Genomic DNA, 16010 nt, shown 5'->3' with positions numbered 1-16010 from the left:
AGGAAGGGGATTGCTTACTTTTTGGCCATTTGGAGATAACTTTTGCAGTTTAGTTAAGATTCAGGGATTAAAATTTAACATTCTCATTTTATCTTCTCACCTGATACTTTGCACATTTAATATTCAGTAAGGTCCTACCAAGTTGAACTGCAAAATATCAAAAATGTCAGAGTGCCTTGCTATTTTTTAGAAGGCTCGTAATAAATTCTGAAACGTTGAGAAACTGAAACTTCTTATATAAAAATAATTAAATACCACTCACAGTAAAATAGGATTTAAGTGGGTGGCTTTATTGCAGGATATTTTGAGTTTTGTTCACGCTAAACTAATTCCTGCTAGTGAGATACTGGTGTGTGGTGACCTTTCAGTATTTGGTTTGTCGTCTGCTAATTTTTTGCCCTTCTATTTTAGGGTGCTACTGGACAGAGCGCATTCAGACTACGACAGTACGTTTCGCCAGCTGGATTTGGAAATGCTTTCCTCATCGCAACACTCTTCAATCAGTCAGTTTGCCAATACCTCAGAAACAAATACCTCGGACAAATCTTTCTCTAAAGACCTCAGTCAGATACTAGTCAATATCAAATCATGTAGATGGCGGCATTTTAGGCCTCGGACACCATCTCTACATGACAGTGACAATGATGAACTCTCCTGTAGGAAATTATACAGGGGTATAAATCGAACAGGCACAGCACAACCTGGGACCCAGACATGCAGTACCTCTATACAAAGTAAAAGTAGCAGTGGTTCAGCACACTTTGGTATGTTTGTTTTGACAATCTTCCTTCTAGAAATGTTAAACTTGACTCAAAGAATCAAAAATATTAGAATTTTATCCGTTTTTGTTCTGATGATAGCAGGAAAGTCTATTTTACCACTTACTATATTGAAAACTAATCAGTTAGCATTGTTAACATGAAGATTAACATAGCACATTTCAAATGTGTGTACAAAGGCAGCACTTGTTCCAATTCTGACTTTAGAAATGTATGAAGTCCACTCATGTACAGGGTTTTTAGTTAATCTAAAAAAGGCAGATGACTATATTAAAAATTAATGCTAAAGATTGCCTAAGAAAGAATAAAACCTTAATCTTCAAGTTTTCTACCACCCTATCTGTTAGATATTTCTGGGAAGACAAAAGATTGATTTTTATCTTTAATAAACTGTTTAAATCCTTGTATGCATATACACTTTAATACAACAGTTTGTTTTTTTTTAAATCAATACACTGCCCTTTTTAAAAAAAAAAATTAAAATAGTTGCATATTTTCCCTCCCCCATGCTTGGAGAAAAGCCAGAGAAATAATTAGTCTTACATCATGTCAGCAAACTCCAACTCCATAGAACGATTGTAGGAAATGAATTCCAAAACTGAGGACCTGTCACTGAAAATGTTTGACTGTGGAAGTCCCCTGACATTTTAAATCAGAATATTGTTAGCAAGCTCCCCAGCTGATGTCAATTGATGCAACAGAGATGGCAGATATGTGAGAAGAGGGAATTATTCAAATAACTAAAATCCAACATGTATCGCTCACTAGCTTTATTGGTCAGTCAGCACATTTAACTGCATCTGAAAGAATATAGAAAGCCAAGAGCGACTGATGAGTTTGTGAAATATGCTCCCTGTAAAAGAGTAATTACTCCTAAAATCACCATTAGGGATTTCCCAGACAGGCTATACCTTCCACTGCTGCTAAAGTTCATTGTCTTAAGTCAACAAAACCTCACAGGCAATTGCATCGAAGGCTACAGAGGTAAAAGAATCAGCATAATTGCCTGACTGTTTTCCATTGCTGGTCGGTAACCAATGAGCGTAGAGTGCTGATTATTAAATACATAACCTTTTTTCTCCCTGAAGGACCGAGACAGTGCCCAGAATCTTTTCAAGAGTCATATTAAAAGAGCCACTGTAATGTGTCATGAAGAAATATTTAGAAGTTACTTATCTAAAAATTCTGTTCAGCAGAGTATGTAGCATAGTTAAAACATATTAAAACTTCTTATCCAGGGACAATTCCCCAGTCACTGGTGAGAAGTGTGCACATGCATGCACACTCACACACACATTCTAGTGAATGTCAAGTATTATATTTTTAATATTAATTTATCAGCCTCAAAACAAAGTTTTCAGGCTGTTCTTAAAATATCCTGCTGAACCAAGAGCAAAAAACCCCACTAAATCCCACTCTTTGCCATATTTAATTATAGGTGTTTGTCTTGTCCAACAGCATAACTTTGGAAAAAAAATACATATGAAATCAGGTAAAATTCTGTTTCCAGTATTTTCAGAAATACATACAACCAGTGATGAACTCCAAAAGCTTAGAATGGTTTGGATGCTTACTCAAGCAAATAGGTTTCATCCCGACTTTCATTGTGTTTTATTATCCTCCTCCTGCCTCCCACACATGTATTCTACATCACGAGTTCTCAGCCTTTCTTTCTGAGCCTCCCCTCCCCCCCAACATGCTATAAAAACTACAGGACAGGGCGGGAGCCCTCAGGGCTTCAGCAGGGGTGCTTGGGGCTCCTGCCCTGCTGGGTGGGGGGGGGGAGCCTTGATGCTTTCTGCCCTGAGCCCCATCTGGTCTAATGCTGTGACCCGCTTCACAAACCCGCTGAAACAAGCTCATGGACCCCCAAAGGGCCATGGACTCGTGGTTGAGAACTGCTGTTCTACACCTTGTCTCTCTATCTCCCTTCTCACCCCTGCAGTATCTTCAAAGAGTGAATGGAAAGCAAGCTACCTCCTTTTCTAGTGTTCTCTCTCTCCCTCCCTCCCTATTTACTGCCTGTGTTCTTTTCTACTCTTGCCCATCATCTTGATGTGTTCTTTATCCTCTCTTCTCACCCCTTGCTGGAAGATTGATTGGGGCTCAAATTACTACTGGTTAGAGCCTCTCATGAATGAGGCTTCTGGTGGCTGCCTTCTCTTTTCCCTTGGTGGCTCTTCCAGTTAAAGCAGATTCAGTGCTCTGAGAGAGAAGCAGGGCAGTAGGAAAGAGTAGCTACAGTATTAATTTATTAACGCCAGGAAAAGGAACTGCACTAAGACACTAGACTAGTTTCTATCTGCTTAAGATACAAAGGGACTGTTGTCAGGTAGGCTGTGAATAGAAATTGAAATGTTTATGGGTTACAAATCATACTTACAAATCACCACAAGTGAACTCGTTACAAATTTGGAGTTCAAGGTTAGCAGCTGTACTTAATTTAAAAAAAAAAATAAATTGTAGATGTGACTCTTAAAAAACAGATTTGACAGCCTTCCTTTTAGATAAGGGTTTTAATGTAGAAAAAATGTAGAAAAATTAAAGCTGTGAATAAGTGTTCAGTGTATTAACACTATCAAATAATGTGTTCATCTTTGTAAATTACTTTTATAGTAAACATTCAATACTTAAAAAATCAGTATGGAATTTAGATTCATATTTTTATCTGAAATAGTTAACTTTTAACACTTGGCATAGGAATAATACACCTTGTAAAGATTTACCTAGTCTAGTTTCATAGACGCAGACGTATGAATCAAATCAAATGAAGAATCAAATCAAATATGATTTTTTTTATCTGGAGAAAGGGGGTAAACATTAATACAACTCATTGAGATTAATAGCCACATGATTCTCCATAATTTTATTAGGAGTCATAAGCTAAATCACCTGTCCGTGGTATATCGATTTTTAACCTCAGTGGTACATGGTGTCATGGAAATTAGAGATTGAAAAGACCTAATATATCATCCAGTCTACCTTCATGCCAATATAGGATTCTTTTATGTAGTACATTTTTCTACTGTTTTCAGTCCCATTAGTTCCACATGTTCCTCATAAATGGCGGTTCTTCTTTGAGTGGTGGTCCCTATGTGTATTCCACACATGGGATATATATGCGCACCATGTGTCTGAGTCTGGAATTTCTTGCAAGCAGTGTGCATTGGCCCACACACACACCGTAGTTCTCCTAACAGAGGGCATAAAGGGTGGTATGGGTTGACCCCAGTCCAGTTCCTTCTTACCAATCCATGATCGGAGTAGGAATATCCTGTCTCCTCAGCTCCTTTTTGGTTTGTTATTCCTGTAAAAATTGTATATATGTACATATGTCTCCCAGGAAGACATCTTTGCTGTCCCCGTCTGCATTCACTGCTCCTATTGGGTCTGTCTCTATCCAGGATGATGTTATACCAGAGAAGAAGACAAGTAGACAGTCATTCCCCCATTCCATCCACCAGCCTTGAAGCATAGCCATTAGTCCTGCCACTGCTCAGGGATCTGTCTTTCTTTTCTGAGTTAGAGGCTCTGCAGGAGTATCTGCAGCACCAAGGAGAAGCAATAGTCCTAGAAGGTCAGAGTTCTGACTTCCAACCACACATGATTGTCCAAGGCACAGGTGGTATCCTATGTCATAGGGTCCCCCTCTGCTGGTGGATCCATCTTATTGGGGACCATGCAAGCCCTACCCGAGACATCCAGGATCTGTGCAAGACTCTACTTGCTATCAACCGGCCATACACAACCAGCTCCACTGGAGTATTTGGAGGAGGAAGGTGAGCCAGATCTAGTGGTTTTGGGAATAATCTTGTCATCGTCACTGGATGAGGTGGTCACTCCATCTTCTCCGTCTCCACCAGATGACTAAGCAATACCAAGTGCTCATGCACAGGGTAGCGGCAAAGCTACATATCCATGTGGAGGAAATTCAGGAGTCTCAACACTGCTTACTAGATATTCCGCAGCTCCCTGGTCCCAGTACAGTGGCACTCCCCATCAACAAAGCCATCATGGACCCAACAAAGGTGGTTTGGCACACCCCTCCTTCTTGTGCTCCCACTCCTAATACTGAAAAGTATTACTTGGTCCCATCCAAGTGGGAGCATTCTTGCTCTCTCTCTCATCACCAAACTACGGGGTGGTGCAGGCAGCTATACCGCTGTTCAAGCAAGAGCACCCAAAGGCTATTGACACAAGAGACTTGACCTTCTGGGAAGATAGGTCTTCTCTTCCACTTTCTTCCAGTTCAGGATCTCTAATTATCTGGTGGTCTTGGCCAATATCATTTGATCAATTATGCTAGATTTCTAGAGTTTATGGACCAGCTTCCTGAGAAGGATAGAGTCCACTTCCAAGCATTAGTGGATGAGGGCAAAATTGGGGTCCAAAATGTCACTCCAGGCCATGGTGGACATGGCAGATACTACATCAAGAGGGATGGCTATGGCCATTGTCCTGAGGAGAGACTTATAATTACAATCCTCAGGTTTCTGTAGAAAGTGCTGAGTACCATCCAAGATCTGCCCTTTGATACTATCAAGTTAATCCGTTAGAAAACAGATGAGTCTCTCCACTCCCTCAAAGACATGAGAACAATGCTTTGTTCGCTGGGCATTTATTACCCTGTCCCCATGAGGAAGCATTATGACCACAGGGATATAGGACAAAACCATCTCTTTGGCTCCTGAGAACATTCATAAAAGGATTTACCACGCAAGAGACTATGTATAGACCCAGGAACCTACCTTCTGCAACATCTATTGCTACTTTGCACACTAATCCCCATCCAAAGAGTTTCTTTTGTTGAGACTGGTGTCCCTTTACTGATGCCGCCTCTTTCCCGCATTCAGATGTTTTCTGCCTTACCCAATTTGTCAAAGACTGGAGGGCCCTAACTACAGATGTATGGGTATTAGAACTTACCCATAGAGGCTATCTAATAGAGTTTCTGACAACAACTTCTCCCAATCCTCCTTCCTTGCTGCTCTTCAGGGACCACTTTCACAAGGAAATTTTTACAACAGGAGGTGAATTCCCTGCTCCTCAGGGCAGCCATAGAAATGGTACCATCTCAACATGACAAGAAGAGATTCTATTCTCCTTACATCTTGATTCCCCAAGAAGAATGGAGGATGGAAGCTAATTCTTGTCCTACGTCAGTTAAACAAGTTTATCTGAAAACGAAGATTCTGCATGATGTCCTTGGCATCAATAATTCCCTCCATAGAGGAGATCATCTGGTTTGTGGCTCTCAACAGGAAAGATGCATATTTTTATATTGATATCCATCCAGCCCACAGGAGGATCCTCAGGTTCTTCCACTAAGACTACTGCCAATTTGGAGTACTCCTCTTTGGTCTTGCCACTGTATCCAGTTGTGTTTACAAAGGTTTTTTCAGTGGTGGCTGCTTGGGTGAGAAGAGAAGGATTTATAGTCTTCCCATAGCTCAGTGACTGACTTCTCACAGGCAACTCTTATCAAGGAATTCCAGAGGCCAACCCGTGTTCTGCTCAGTCTTTTACCTTCCCTAAGTGTCTGTATCAATCACAAAATATCCATGTTGACACTCACCCACCCCACACACACAATGTGCATAGACTTCATAGGGGCAATGTTAGACTAAACTACAGCAAGAGCATATCCACCTCTTTAAAAGTTTCAGGCCACGAGCACTTTGATGCACCAGGTCATTATCAGACCCAGGGCATCAGTTGAAAGTTTCCTATCAGTCACTTTCATATACATACATGACACCATTCACCAGGCTATTTCTACAACGCCTATGAGCCTGGCTTCTCTTGGTGTACTCACCAGAGAAGGGAACCATAAACAGTAAGGTTACAATTTTGCCCAAGGTGTTAAGCTCTTTTTTTGTCTAGTGGACAAAATTGGAGAAGGTACAGTTTGGGATCCTGTTCCTAACACCCACATCCAAGGCAACTTTTGTTACCAATGCCTCCCTCTAAGGTAGGGGTGTGCACATGGGCGATCTCCAAACTCTGCCAGAATCTCTGATATCTTAAAAGAATCTCCTTACTCTTAAGTCTTCAGGTCTTGTGTTTTGTTCCCTGCAGGAACATTTAGCAGCCATTCATGCTTTCCATTCTCCAGAAGATAACTGTGTAATCGCCATGCACCCTGTCACAGCTGGATTTTTTGAAGGGGATTCTCAGATCCTCTCCACCAGTGGTAAAGTTCAAACTTCAGTAAGACCTCAATTTTGGACTGTTGTCTCTTACTAAAACTCCTTTTGAGCCGCTGGCCACATGCTCTGTGATCAACTGTCCATGAAGTTGGCCTTTCTGATCACTATAACATCAGCCAGAAGAGAAAGAGAACTGGGAGCACTTATGGCAGGCCCACCATATACTACCTCCTATAAAGAAAAGATCTTGCTATGCCCTGACCCCAGATTCATATACAAGGTAGCATGAGTTTTATGGGTCAGGTCACCTAATCTATCACACAAGATTTGCATCTATGACCAAGAGGATATTTGTAATGTATTAAATCATCATTTATCCATTCCTTTTTATGACCTAGAATTGGCTATCAACTCAAGTCTTCAATCCCTTACAATTATAGTTCTTGTCCATACTGCTGCTGTTTTCAGGTTAGCAAACCTCTGCATATTTCCTATTAACATGAGTTGGTAGTTTCAAAGTAAACCACTAGCACTCTCTATTTCTTAATTCCTAAAATGCTGAGGAAATGAACTACATACGTGGCATATAGGAGGGATACAAAGTGGATGGAGATAATATCCATTTTTTTGGACAGCATGGAACAATTCCATAAGGCAAGATGCCTGGCCTTCAGTTAAATCATGGGTGAACTGACTAACCTGTAACATTACAATCTAAATTTGTAAACTGTCAAGAAGCATAAGAAATAGTTTGCCAGGATACTTGCTGATTTTTAACTCTGCTTCAGTTCATCCACAGTTCTGCAAAACATTACTGTGGAAATAGTTCTTGTGGCTAACTTACATATAACCACAAAAGACATTTGAATTACCAGACCTTTTCAGAAAACCAACTTCAGATCCAGTTTCTTGGGCAAAGTAATCTCTTAATAAATTTGTAGCCTGTCACGCTATTAGTCATTAATGCAATGTCTTGGAAAAAATTGTAATAATGCATTGTGGAGAAAAAAAAATCTCTGGAAAAGGAAGAGTATTGAAACTTTTTGCTTTATGCCCCATTAGATGTTATACAGTCATTCTTTTTAAGGTCCAAATTCAAAGCCCATTCAAGGCAATTTGGAGTCTTTCCATGGACTTCAATTGACTTTGGATTAGGTGCTAAATCTTAACACTTCCAATTATTTTTCATTTTTAATGTACCAAAAATGGTCACTAAGGTTTGAGGTATTCTTCTGAACTTCTTGTATTGGGTTTTGCTATGAAATATAAAAGGGCTCATATGCTACTGATGAACTGCTAACATCCGAACCTACTACCCTTTTAGTCCTAGAAAGTTGGTGCAATATGGAAGCCTGACTTAAATTCAATGCTAAGGTGCAGTGCTACCTAAAAATTGTCAACCCACTAATAGTACGTTACTTTCTATGCCTCTTTAATTTCCAGCTAGTATGTTCATTCATCCTAGAGTTGAACATTCTTAGAATACCCTCAGTTTTAAGGAAGCCTGATTATAAGGAACCAGAAGGATCTATGATGGAAATCTGCACAAACCTAATGTGGTTTTGAAGATTTGAAGAAGTGCATGAAACAGTTTTTGACTTTTACCAATGAGCTCTTAATTTCAAGCTCTAAATTTCAAAATTCACAATTTTGTTCTTTTACAGTTTATTTATACTTCTCACTGTTCTACTTCAGTTTCTATCCAGGCTTAAGATTAGCTTATGTTGAGAAGATGTACACTGTAGCATGATTCTTTTAACATACTTTCAGATATAATTGATCTTAGAATAGCTAGACTTGATGTTTGATCTTCATTAGTACTTGAGAAAACAGGCATTGTGTGATCTGAGAATTAAAAATATAATCTACTGCATTTGTATTTACTTTCTTGCTCCTTGGACTGTAATATTGAAATAAGTCTACATTTAAGACATGTATAGATTAAAGATTTGGGCTCTTCTCATTTGTCAGATTGTACCACATATGAAACCTTGAAAAGCTATTTTCTAGTGAAATTGTCACAAGAACATAAGCATTGATATTAAGAGCCAGACTTTACAATTTTAGTACTAAAAATTGAATGCTAGAAGTAGGAGCTAGAGATAAGGAGCATTACCAGTTGGACATGATCACCCATTTTGTTTCTGTCAGATCTTCAAGCATGTATGATTTTCATTTATGGATAAGAACTGAGAAGTAATAAAACTTCCAGAAGTTTGCACAGGAATTAAAAAAAAAAACTCAGAGTATCATCTTAGAACTTTATTTTTAAACTGAGAACCCATTTCAGCAAGTTTAGCAATTCTCCTCATTACCTAGATATCATTGACATTCAAGATCCTGGGATCCTAAGCTTTCATATATACACAACAAACTTAGTTCGACTTTACAAGCAAGAACAACGTATATAGTAGATGAAAGCAAGAAGGATTCTCTCTGCAATCCTTATAGCTAGCCTGTTTGTGGCAGCCATTTTCTGCTAATCCACAAATAATAGTACTTAAATGGCTTTTCAGAGAAGTAAACAGAATTTTTTTTCTGAAATGTGATATTCAGTTAGACTGAAAACTGTTGGAGAAATTCAGTTTTGCACTTGTAGAAAAAATAGTGAAACTGTTTAATTCTTGAGCTGAACTTCGAGACATTAGATCCTATATTTGACTTTACAATGCTGAGCAATTTTACTGTGAAGACCCATGATTTCACAAGAGAGCCTTGCACAGTCCCAATCAGATTTGTACAATGCACTGAAAATAAAGGATACTGAAGGTTAGGTTGCATACAGAGATGCTTTCTTGTAAAGTGAGAATGGTTATAAGGCTTTTTTGTGTGCGTGTGTTTGTTAGACAAGGAAAAACCAATTCCCAAACCCTTTTCTGTCTGACCATAAAGTGTCTTACTAGTAGAGCTACACACCCATTTGGCCTAGTGCCTACAAGAGAACTCTGATCTGTGCTCAGGTGGGAAAAGTTAGGCAGTAGATTAAGAAGACTGTAAATGAGCAAAATAAATCTGATTTATTTTAGCCAACTAGGATATTTTCCTTTAATGCAGACTCCTTAATAGAAAAATCTGTCACGGTTGGGTTTGGATAGGGCATATTGTTAGTAACATTCCTGATAGATTGTCATCAATGTATTTAGGGCTTCTCCGGGGGTAGCCCAGACTAAAAAGTTAGCTTCTCTAACTAAATAACTTAAAACAAATACAGATTATGGCCTGTATACTGGACTTCTTGCTATGTGAAAGTAGCATTTTGACATGTGCTATGGGGGTGAAAAATATTTTTACATTCCTGTAGCAGTTTCCATCAGAGGATGTTTAAGTAGTTTGTAAACTTTGACTCAGCAATAACTCTGTAAGAGACGTGTTTTCTCTTGTCTGTAAAATGGATGTTACTGAGGTATAATGAGGATATGAATAGCCCAAGATCACACACCAGGTCTTTGGTAAAGCTGGAAATAGTGCTTGGAGCCCATTACTGTCTGGTTCTTCAAACACTAGAAAAAAATAAATTTCAATAGTAACATGCTATGGGTGTAATCCCAGAAGTTACAGGAAAAAAGCTAACAGGACTTTGTTCTGCTTGTGCTGGGATTTTCAGAAACACTTATGAGAGTGAGGCAACCAATTAGCATTGAATTTCAATGCTTTCTGAGGTCTCCAAGAAAATTTGAGCTTAGATAATTAAAATGCTGTGGGTTCAAATCAGTTTTTATTTCTTTTCACTTGCTTTTTTAAATGGTAACTGCAATTATTTTGATAATGAATAGAAAGGTAATTCCTGTCTGAACAGCAATAATTCACTGAAATGCTATTCTGAAACTACATTTATCTGTAAACCTAAATATCTCCTTCAAAAAGTACCAAATGAACATTTCTGTTAAATATTTCTATGAAATGACCACACTCAACTGTTTTGTGTAGCAGTAACAAGACAAGGATGTTAAATTTTGTTTAGCTTTGTTAAACAAAAATTTAAACTTCAGTTAACTTGTAAGTTTAATTTGTTTAATATTCAAGGAGTTTAGGCCCAAAATGTTGTAATAAAATTTCTATGGATGGTGGTCTTTATTGCTTCCCTGCTAATACAATATTTTATTGTTGCAAAAGGAAATGTTTAAAGAGTTGACAGTGACTATATGCAAATCAAACTGACCAGTCTGGTTTCATTGTTCAAAGTACTAATAACAATCTGGGTTTTAATTTTTTTCTGATGTAATCAATGATAGTATAAGAAGTTGGGTGGGGAAGGGAGAGCCCAGAACTGAATTATCTTGTGTCCATTTAACCTGGCTTTTAAATTACAAATTATATTTTAAAATCATATCACAAAATCTTTTAATTTACAAACTAATTCGTTTGTCACTTTGCTTCCCTAGCAAATGACTGATATCATAGGTAGCTGAAATGTAAAATCCTGAATTGAGGTTTGGAAGGTGAATAGGGGCCATAACTTTAGATAACTTTGTTTTAAATATACGTGCAGCTTTATGTGCATATGGTTTGATTCCAATTGATAAACAATGGATTTTTCCTCATTTTATTAAATCATTTCAATTCACGTTTAAGCAATACATTTACAAACTTGTTATTTTAGAACGCAAAGTCTTTTCACCAAATGACTAAGAATGAACAGGAAGAAAAATAATCTAAATTGTAAAACCTTAACATTCCTAGTCGTCATTTGTATGGATGCTTAAAGTTCTTAACTTCAAAACACTATAATATAGCACCAACTAGTTATAATTCACTAATAAACAGATTATATAAATTAAATATCTACTAATGCAGTAAATGTATTTGATTTTTTTTTCAAACCTTCAAATCAAATCTCATTTCAATTTGTCTTATTTTTAAAATAAATTGGAGGGTGATGCAGGGTATTACACTTGGCTATATATAAACAACCTCTCTATGCCTAATCATTAAATAACTCTATCAGAAGAGCTTCTAACCTGTTTGAAATCTTATGCTGTTTTCCTGTGTTCAGCTGCTAGATACAAACTTTCAAATACTTCAGTGATAGACAGCAGTATAAAATCCTAAAACAGATTCTGTGGTAATTTGGTGCTCTTTCAATATATAATCAACAGGAAGATTTTGGAATGAATATATATATATATATATATATATATATATATATATATATATATCATCAGGTGCAAGACCTTAATTTGTTGCTGCAAATTATGAAAATATTTCTGAGAAATTCATATTTGGATATAGACTGAAGATGTATGATCTTTGAAAATTTCTCATGGATTAACTTATTTGTTCTGTTTTCGAATCATCATGAGCCATTTTGAGCCACTATTCTATCATCTAGCATTTGACAAAGATTAAAAACATTTGTCTTTTTTTTTTTTTTTTTTTTTTTTTTTTTTTTTTTTTTTTTGAAACATTAGACACAAAGTTGTCTGATAGGAGTTCAGATTTTCTGCAATTGGGAATAAAGAGTAAAAGTTTTGGCCAAGATGCTATATTTCATGAACAAGCATTTAAATCCTGTATTGACTTGTAGAAAGTTGGATACTGTCCACTTAGTAACAGTCATAACTCTAGAAAGCATTGGAAGTTTTTGCATAAGTATGTTCACAATATTTGTTTTGGGAGCATCCACAGAAATTTGAGGGCCTGAAATTTAATTTGAGAAAATTCCCAAAGTGTGCTTTAGGCTGACTCTGTAATGGATTCAATCTACAGCCTCATCCCACTTTTACATTGGCAATAGAGATTTTCTTCATTAAAACTGCACAGACCATTGTGGGGATTCAAAATGAATTTTATTTTTTGTTTTTTTTTTAGAACTGATCTCTCCATAGACAATTAGTATAATACAGTGTCTTTCCTCAGACATTTCCTCTGTAAATCAACATAAACAACTCCATTCTTATTGACTGGATTTTTTTCCCAGGTGGGTTAAGTGGGGAAAATTTTGATTGACATTTACACATGTTATGACTAATGGATCACTCCTTAAGAGCTTTATGAAAGGAAATAGCTTCTATGAAATTCTCCATTGATCATTTACAGTATGCATGATGTGTTTTGTTTTTTAAAAAAAACAACAAACAAAGAAAGTGTTTTAGTTCCACAAAACAGAGGGTGGTGGGAAGTTGTGTTGAGATCATAATGTATAACACAGTCTTCATTTCTAACCATCAAATTCATTTTTATGTTTTCAACTAAATATTAAACCTGAGGGCCTTTACCTGTGAGGTGATGAGCACCTTAACTCCCATTGAAGTCTGTGGAAGTTCGGAATGCTTACCTTCCCACAAGATAATGCCCCAGATCTGCACATATGAAAGTTGGTCTTAACCTACTGCACTAAAACAGTCATTGCAGATCAGTTTTATCTGAAGCCTAAAGAGTGGTGGTTGTACCAATCTGGGCTTAATCTTTTAAACCCAATTAAAGGAGATTTCGTCACTCAAATATCGTAAATTAAATGCAGAAGGTGTTAAATCCTTCACCACAAATGTGCTCAATAGGGGAAAACTTAGTTTGGGCAAAGCCTCTAGAAGGATCATAGTTTGTTGCCATAAAGATGCAACAAGGCTCTTAGGAATTTGCTGTGGTATGTTGAAACATATTTTAGGATTATAAAACAGATGTGTATATATACAACATATACATATTTTGATATAGTATTTTCTCATTTTATATTTTGTTCAGCATTTACAGCCGAACAATACCAGCAACATCAACAGCAACTGGCACTAATGCAGCAACAGCAGTTTGCACAAATTCATCAACAGCAAGCAAATAGTAATTCCTCTGCCAACACTTCACAGGTGAGGGATTTGTCTGTGCTATGATTTATCCCTCATTGTTTCCCACCAGGGTTCATCTCTAATTGTCAACTGTTGCCATAGAACCTTGAAACTAACCAACAGGAAAGTGGCTTTCGCCTGAATCTACATCATAGCCATTCAGTAAAGTGTTTAGAAGGGACACTGCAGGTGAGTGTGGCAGGCATTGCCTCTGCTCCCTCTTAACAAAAACCAAAAAGATGAGTAAATCAATTAAATGAAATACTCAAAGACTTGGGAAAACATATTGCAGAGAACTCCACCATGTTTTTATCTTGTTGAGACTGTATGTATGATTGTCTGTTCTAAGGCCAGATTTTTACCTTTTAATAACATTTAAAATGTCAATGGACAAACAAAAAAGTTCAGAAGTTGCTATTAGCCACTTGAACCTCCTTGAGTCTCCCAGATTGGTTTAGAAATCTTGAGAATGCTATGGGAGGATAATTTTTTGTGCATTTGAAATATTTCTGCATGTTTTAGTACTGGGATTAAGAAGTACATGGAAAACAGCATTTAAGAATTTACCTAACTTTATCAAATATCTAAAGTTTGGTTTGAGGGAAGAATGAGGACTTAGGTCAGTTCTTACTTTATCTGGACTGGTTTGTGCATTACTAGTTTTATGCATAAAAATAGGAAGACTATTGATCTTTTGAAACTTAATCTCATTTATTTGCCACCTTTCTTAGGGTTTTGTTTCCAAGACGTTGGATTCTGTTAGTGCTCAGTTCGCTGCTTCAGCTTTGGTTACGTCAGAACAACTGATGGGTTTCAAAATGAAGGATGATGTGGTGCTTGGAATTGGGGTGAATGGCATCCTTCAGGCCTCAGGTATGGAGCTGTACAAATCTAAATTCATTCTGATTGTGTTTTGCTTTCATAGTTGATATGTGAAACTCCTGTTTTGAAGTCACAGATTTTCTTTAAAAAAAGAATTCTCATTCTTCTGCAGGAGTATACAAGGGCTTACACCTCAGTAGTACTACACCTACAGCACTTGTACATACAAGTTCATCGTCAGCAGCAGGTTCAACCTTGTTACAGCCTTCAAATATAACACAGACTTCAAGTTCCCACAGTGCACTGAGTCACCAAGTAACTGCTGCCAACTCTGCAACAACTCAGGTCCTGATTGGGAACAATATTCGATTAACTGTACCCTCATCGGTTGCCACTGTAAACTCAATTTCCACACTCAATGCACGACATATACCTAGGACTTTAAGTGCTGTTCCATCATCTGCCTTAAAGCTGGCTGCAGCAGCAAACTGTCAGGTGTCCAAGGTTCCAGCTTCATCCTCTGTGGATGCAGTACCAAGGTAAGTCCTGTATGTGTCTGTTTTCTTAGTTTTATTTTGCCATTTTCCATAATGTTGTTAGCTCAGAAACCCAGAATGTTAACCCAAAGCTACTCTTAATGCTCTACTAGACAGTGGCAATCTAGGGAAAAAATATCTCCACTGAATGCAATGTAAAATCAGCCTTGTTTATCCATTTGAGAGCCAAATTATTGCCTCATAAAAGGGGGGAATCTTCTTATCAAACATACTCCTTTAATATCTGTTACCAACAGATGACTGACTTTACAGAATTTGGGTCAATGGTCATCCAAAAAATTTTCTACAGTAAGAACACTGGCAAAGCTTTCAGGGAATACTTGAAATTGTGTGTAATGCAAAACTTGGGGATTGTGTGTTTTTTAAAATTTTGTAATAAAATCAGATTTTAAACTGGAAATGTATTTATTTATTTATTTATTTATTTATTTATTTATTTATGATTTATTTCTCCTGCTTTCAGTCAGTCTTAAATGGTTAGCTACAAGACCCATTGTTTACTATTTTTTGGTATTGAACTAGTTAAATATTTCAGCCACCTATGGGATTTATAAACTGAAGAAATTTTATCTTAATGTGTTACTGCACATAATTTAAAAGTACTAGATATGGGTCTTTGGGATTATTTTTTTTGTTCACAATTCATCACAGTACTTAACAAACATGAGGGATTTGCATACCAGATAGTTGTCATTTATGTTTTAACTGCTCATCTTACCTCCTAAATAGGAGTGAGAGCAGTTCAGAGAGTGATGTATCAATTCTCTTCGTCAGATCACTTAAATTACTGTACTTTATATACCCTTAATGCGTACTTCTTATACGCTTTACTTCTAATTGGATTGTAACATGGAGTTTTTAGTTTGTCTTCATCTTTTTACTCTCCCAGGATTTTTTACCTATTTTTTTTGAGTTTTGATGGTG

The 16010-nt window shown here is 37.1% G+C and overlaps 1 protein-coding gene across 6 annotated transcripts in view; it reads left to right on the top strand.

Moving 5' to 3' along the window:
* The window catches only part of EPC1 (enhancer of polycomb homolog 1), a 100498-nt gene that overhangs the window by 83808 nt on the left and 680 nt on the right, over positions 1–16010 (top strand). For 3 of the 6 annotated variants that reach the window (XM_067542613.1, XM_067542612.1, XM_067542609.1), the window contains 4 exons: positions 412–764; positions 13610–13728; positions 14439–14580; positions 14702–15068. In XM_067542613.1, coding sequence (XP_067398714.1) covers positions 412–764; positions 13610–13728; positions 14439–14580; positions 14702–15068 — 981 coding nt within the window. Of the gene's footprint in view, positions 1–411; positions 765–13609; positions 13729–13777; positions 13897–14438; positions 14581–14701; positions 15078–16010 lie in introns of those variants that run through there. The other 3 variants (XM_067542614.1, XM_067542611.1, XR_010918702.1) reach the window with 3 other exon arrangements.

This window comes from Emydura macquarii, unplaced genomic scaffold (assembly GCF_026122565.2).
Source record: "Emydura macquarii macquarii isolate MOO-44397 ecotype Brisbane River unplaced genomic scaffold, CSIRO-AGI_Emac_v2 contig_719, whole genome shotgun sequence".
In the NCBI taxonomy this organism is placed as follows: Eukaryota; Metazoa; Chordata; order Testudines; family Chelidae; genus Emydura; species Emydura macquarii.
The sequence above is the reverse complement of the archived record's forward strand: the minus strand, read 5'-3'. Positions and strand labels throughout refer to the sequence as shown.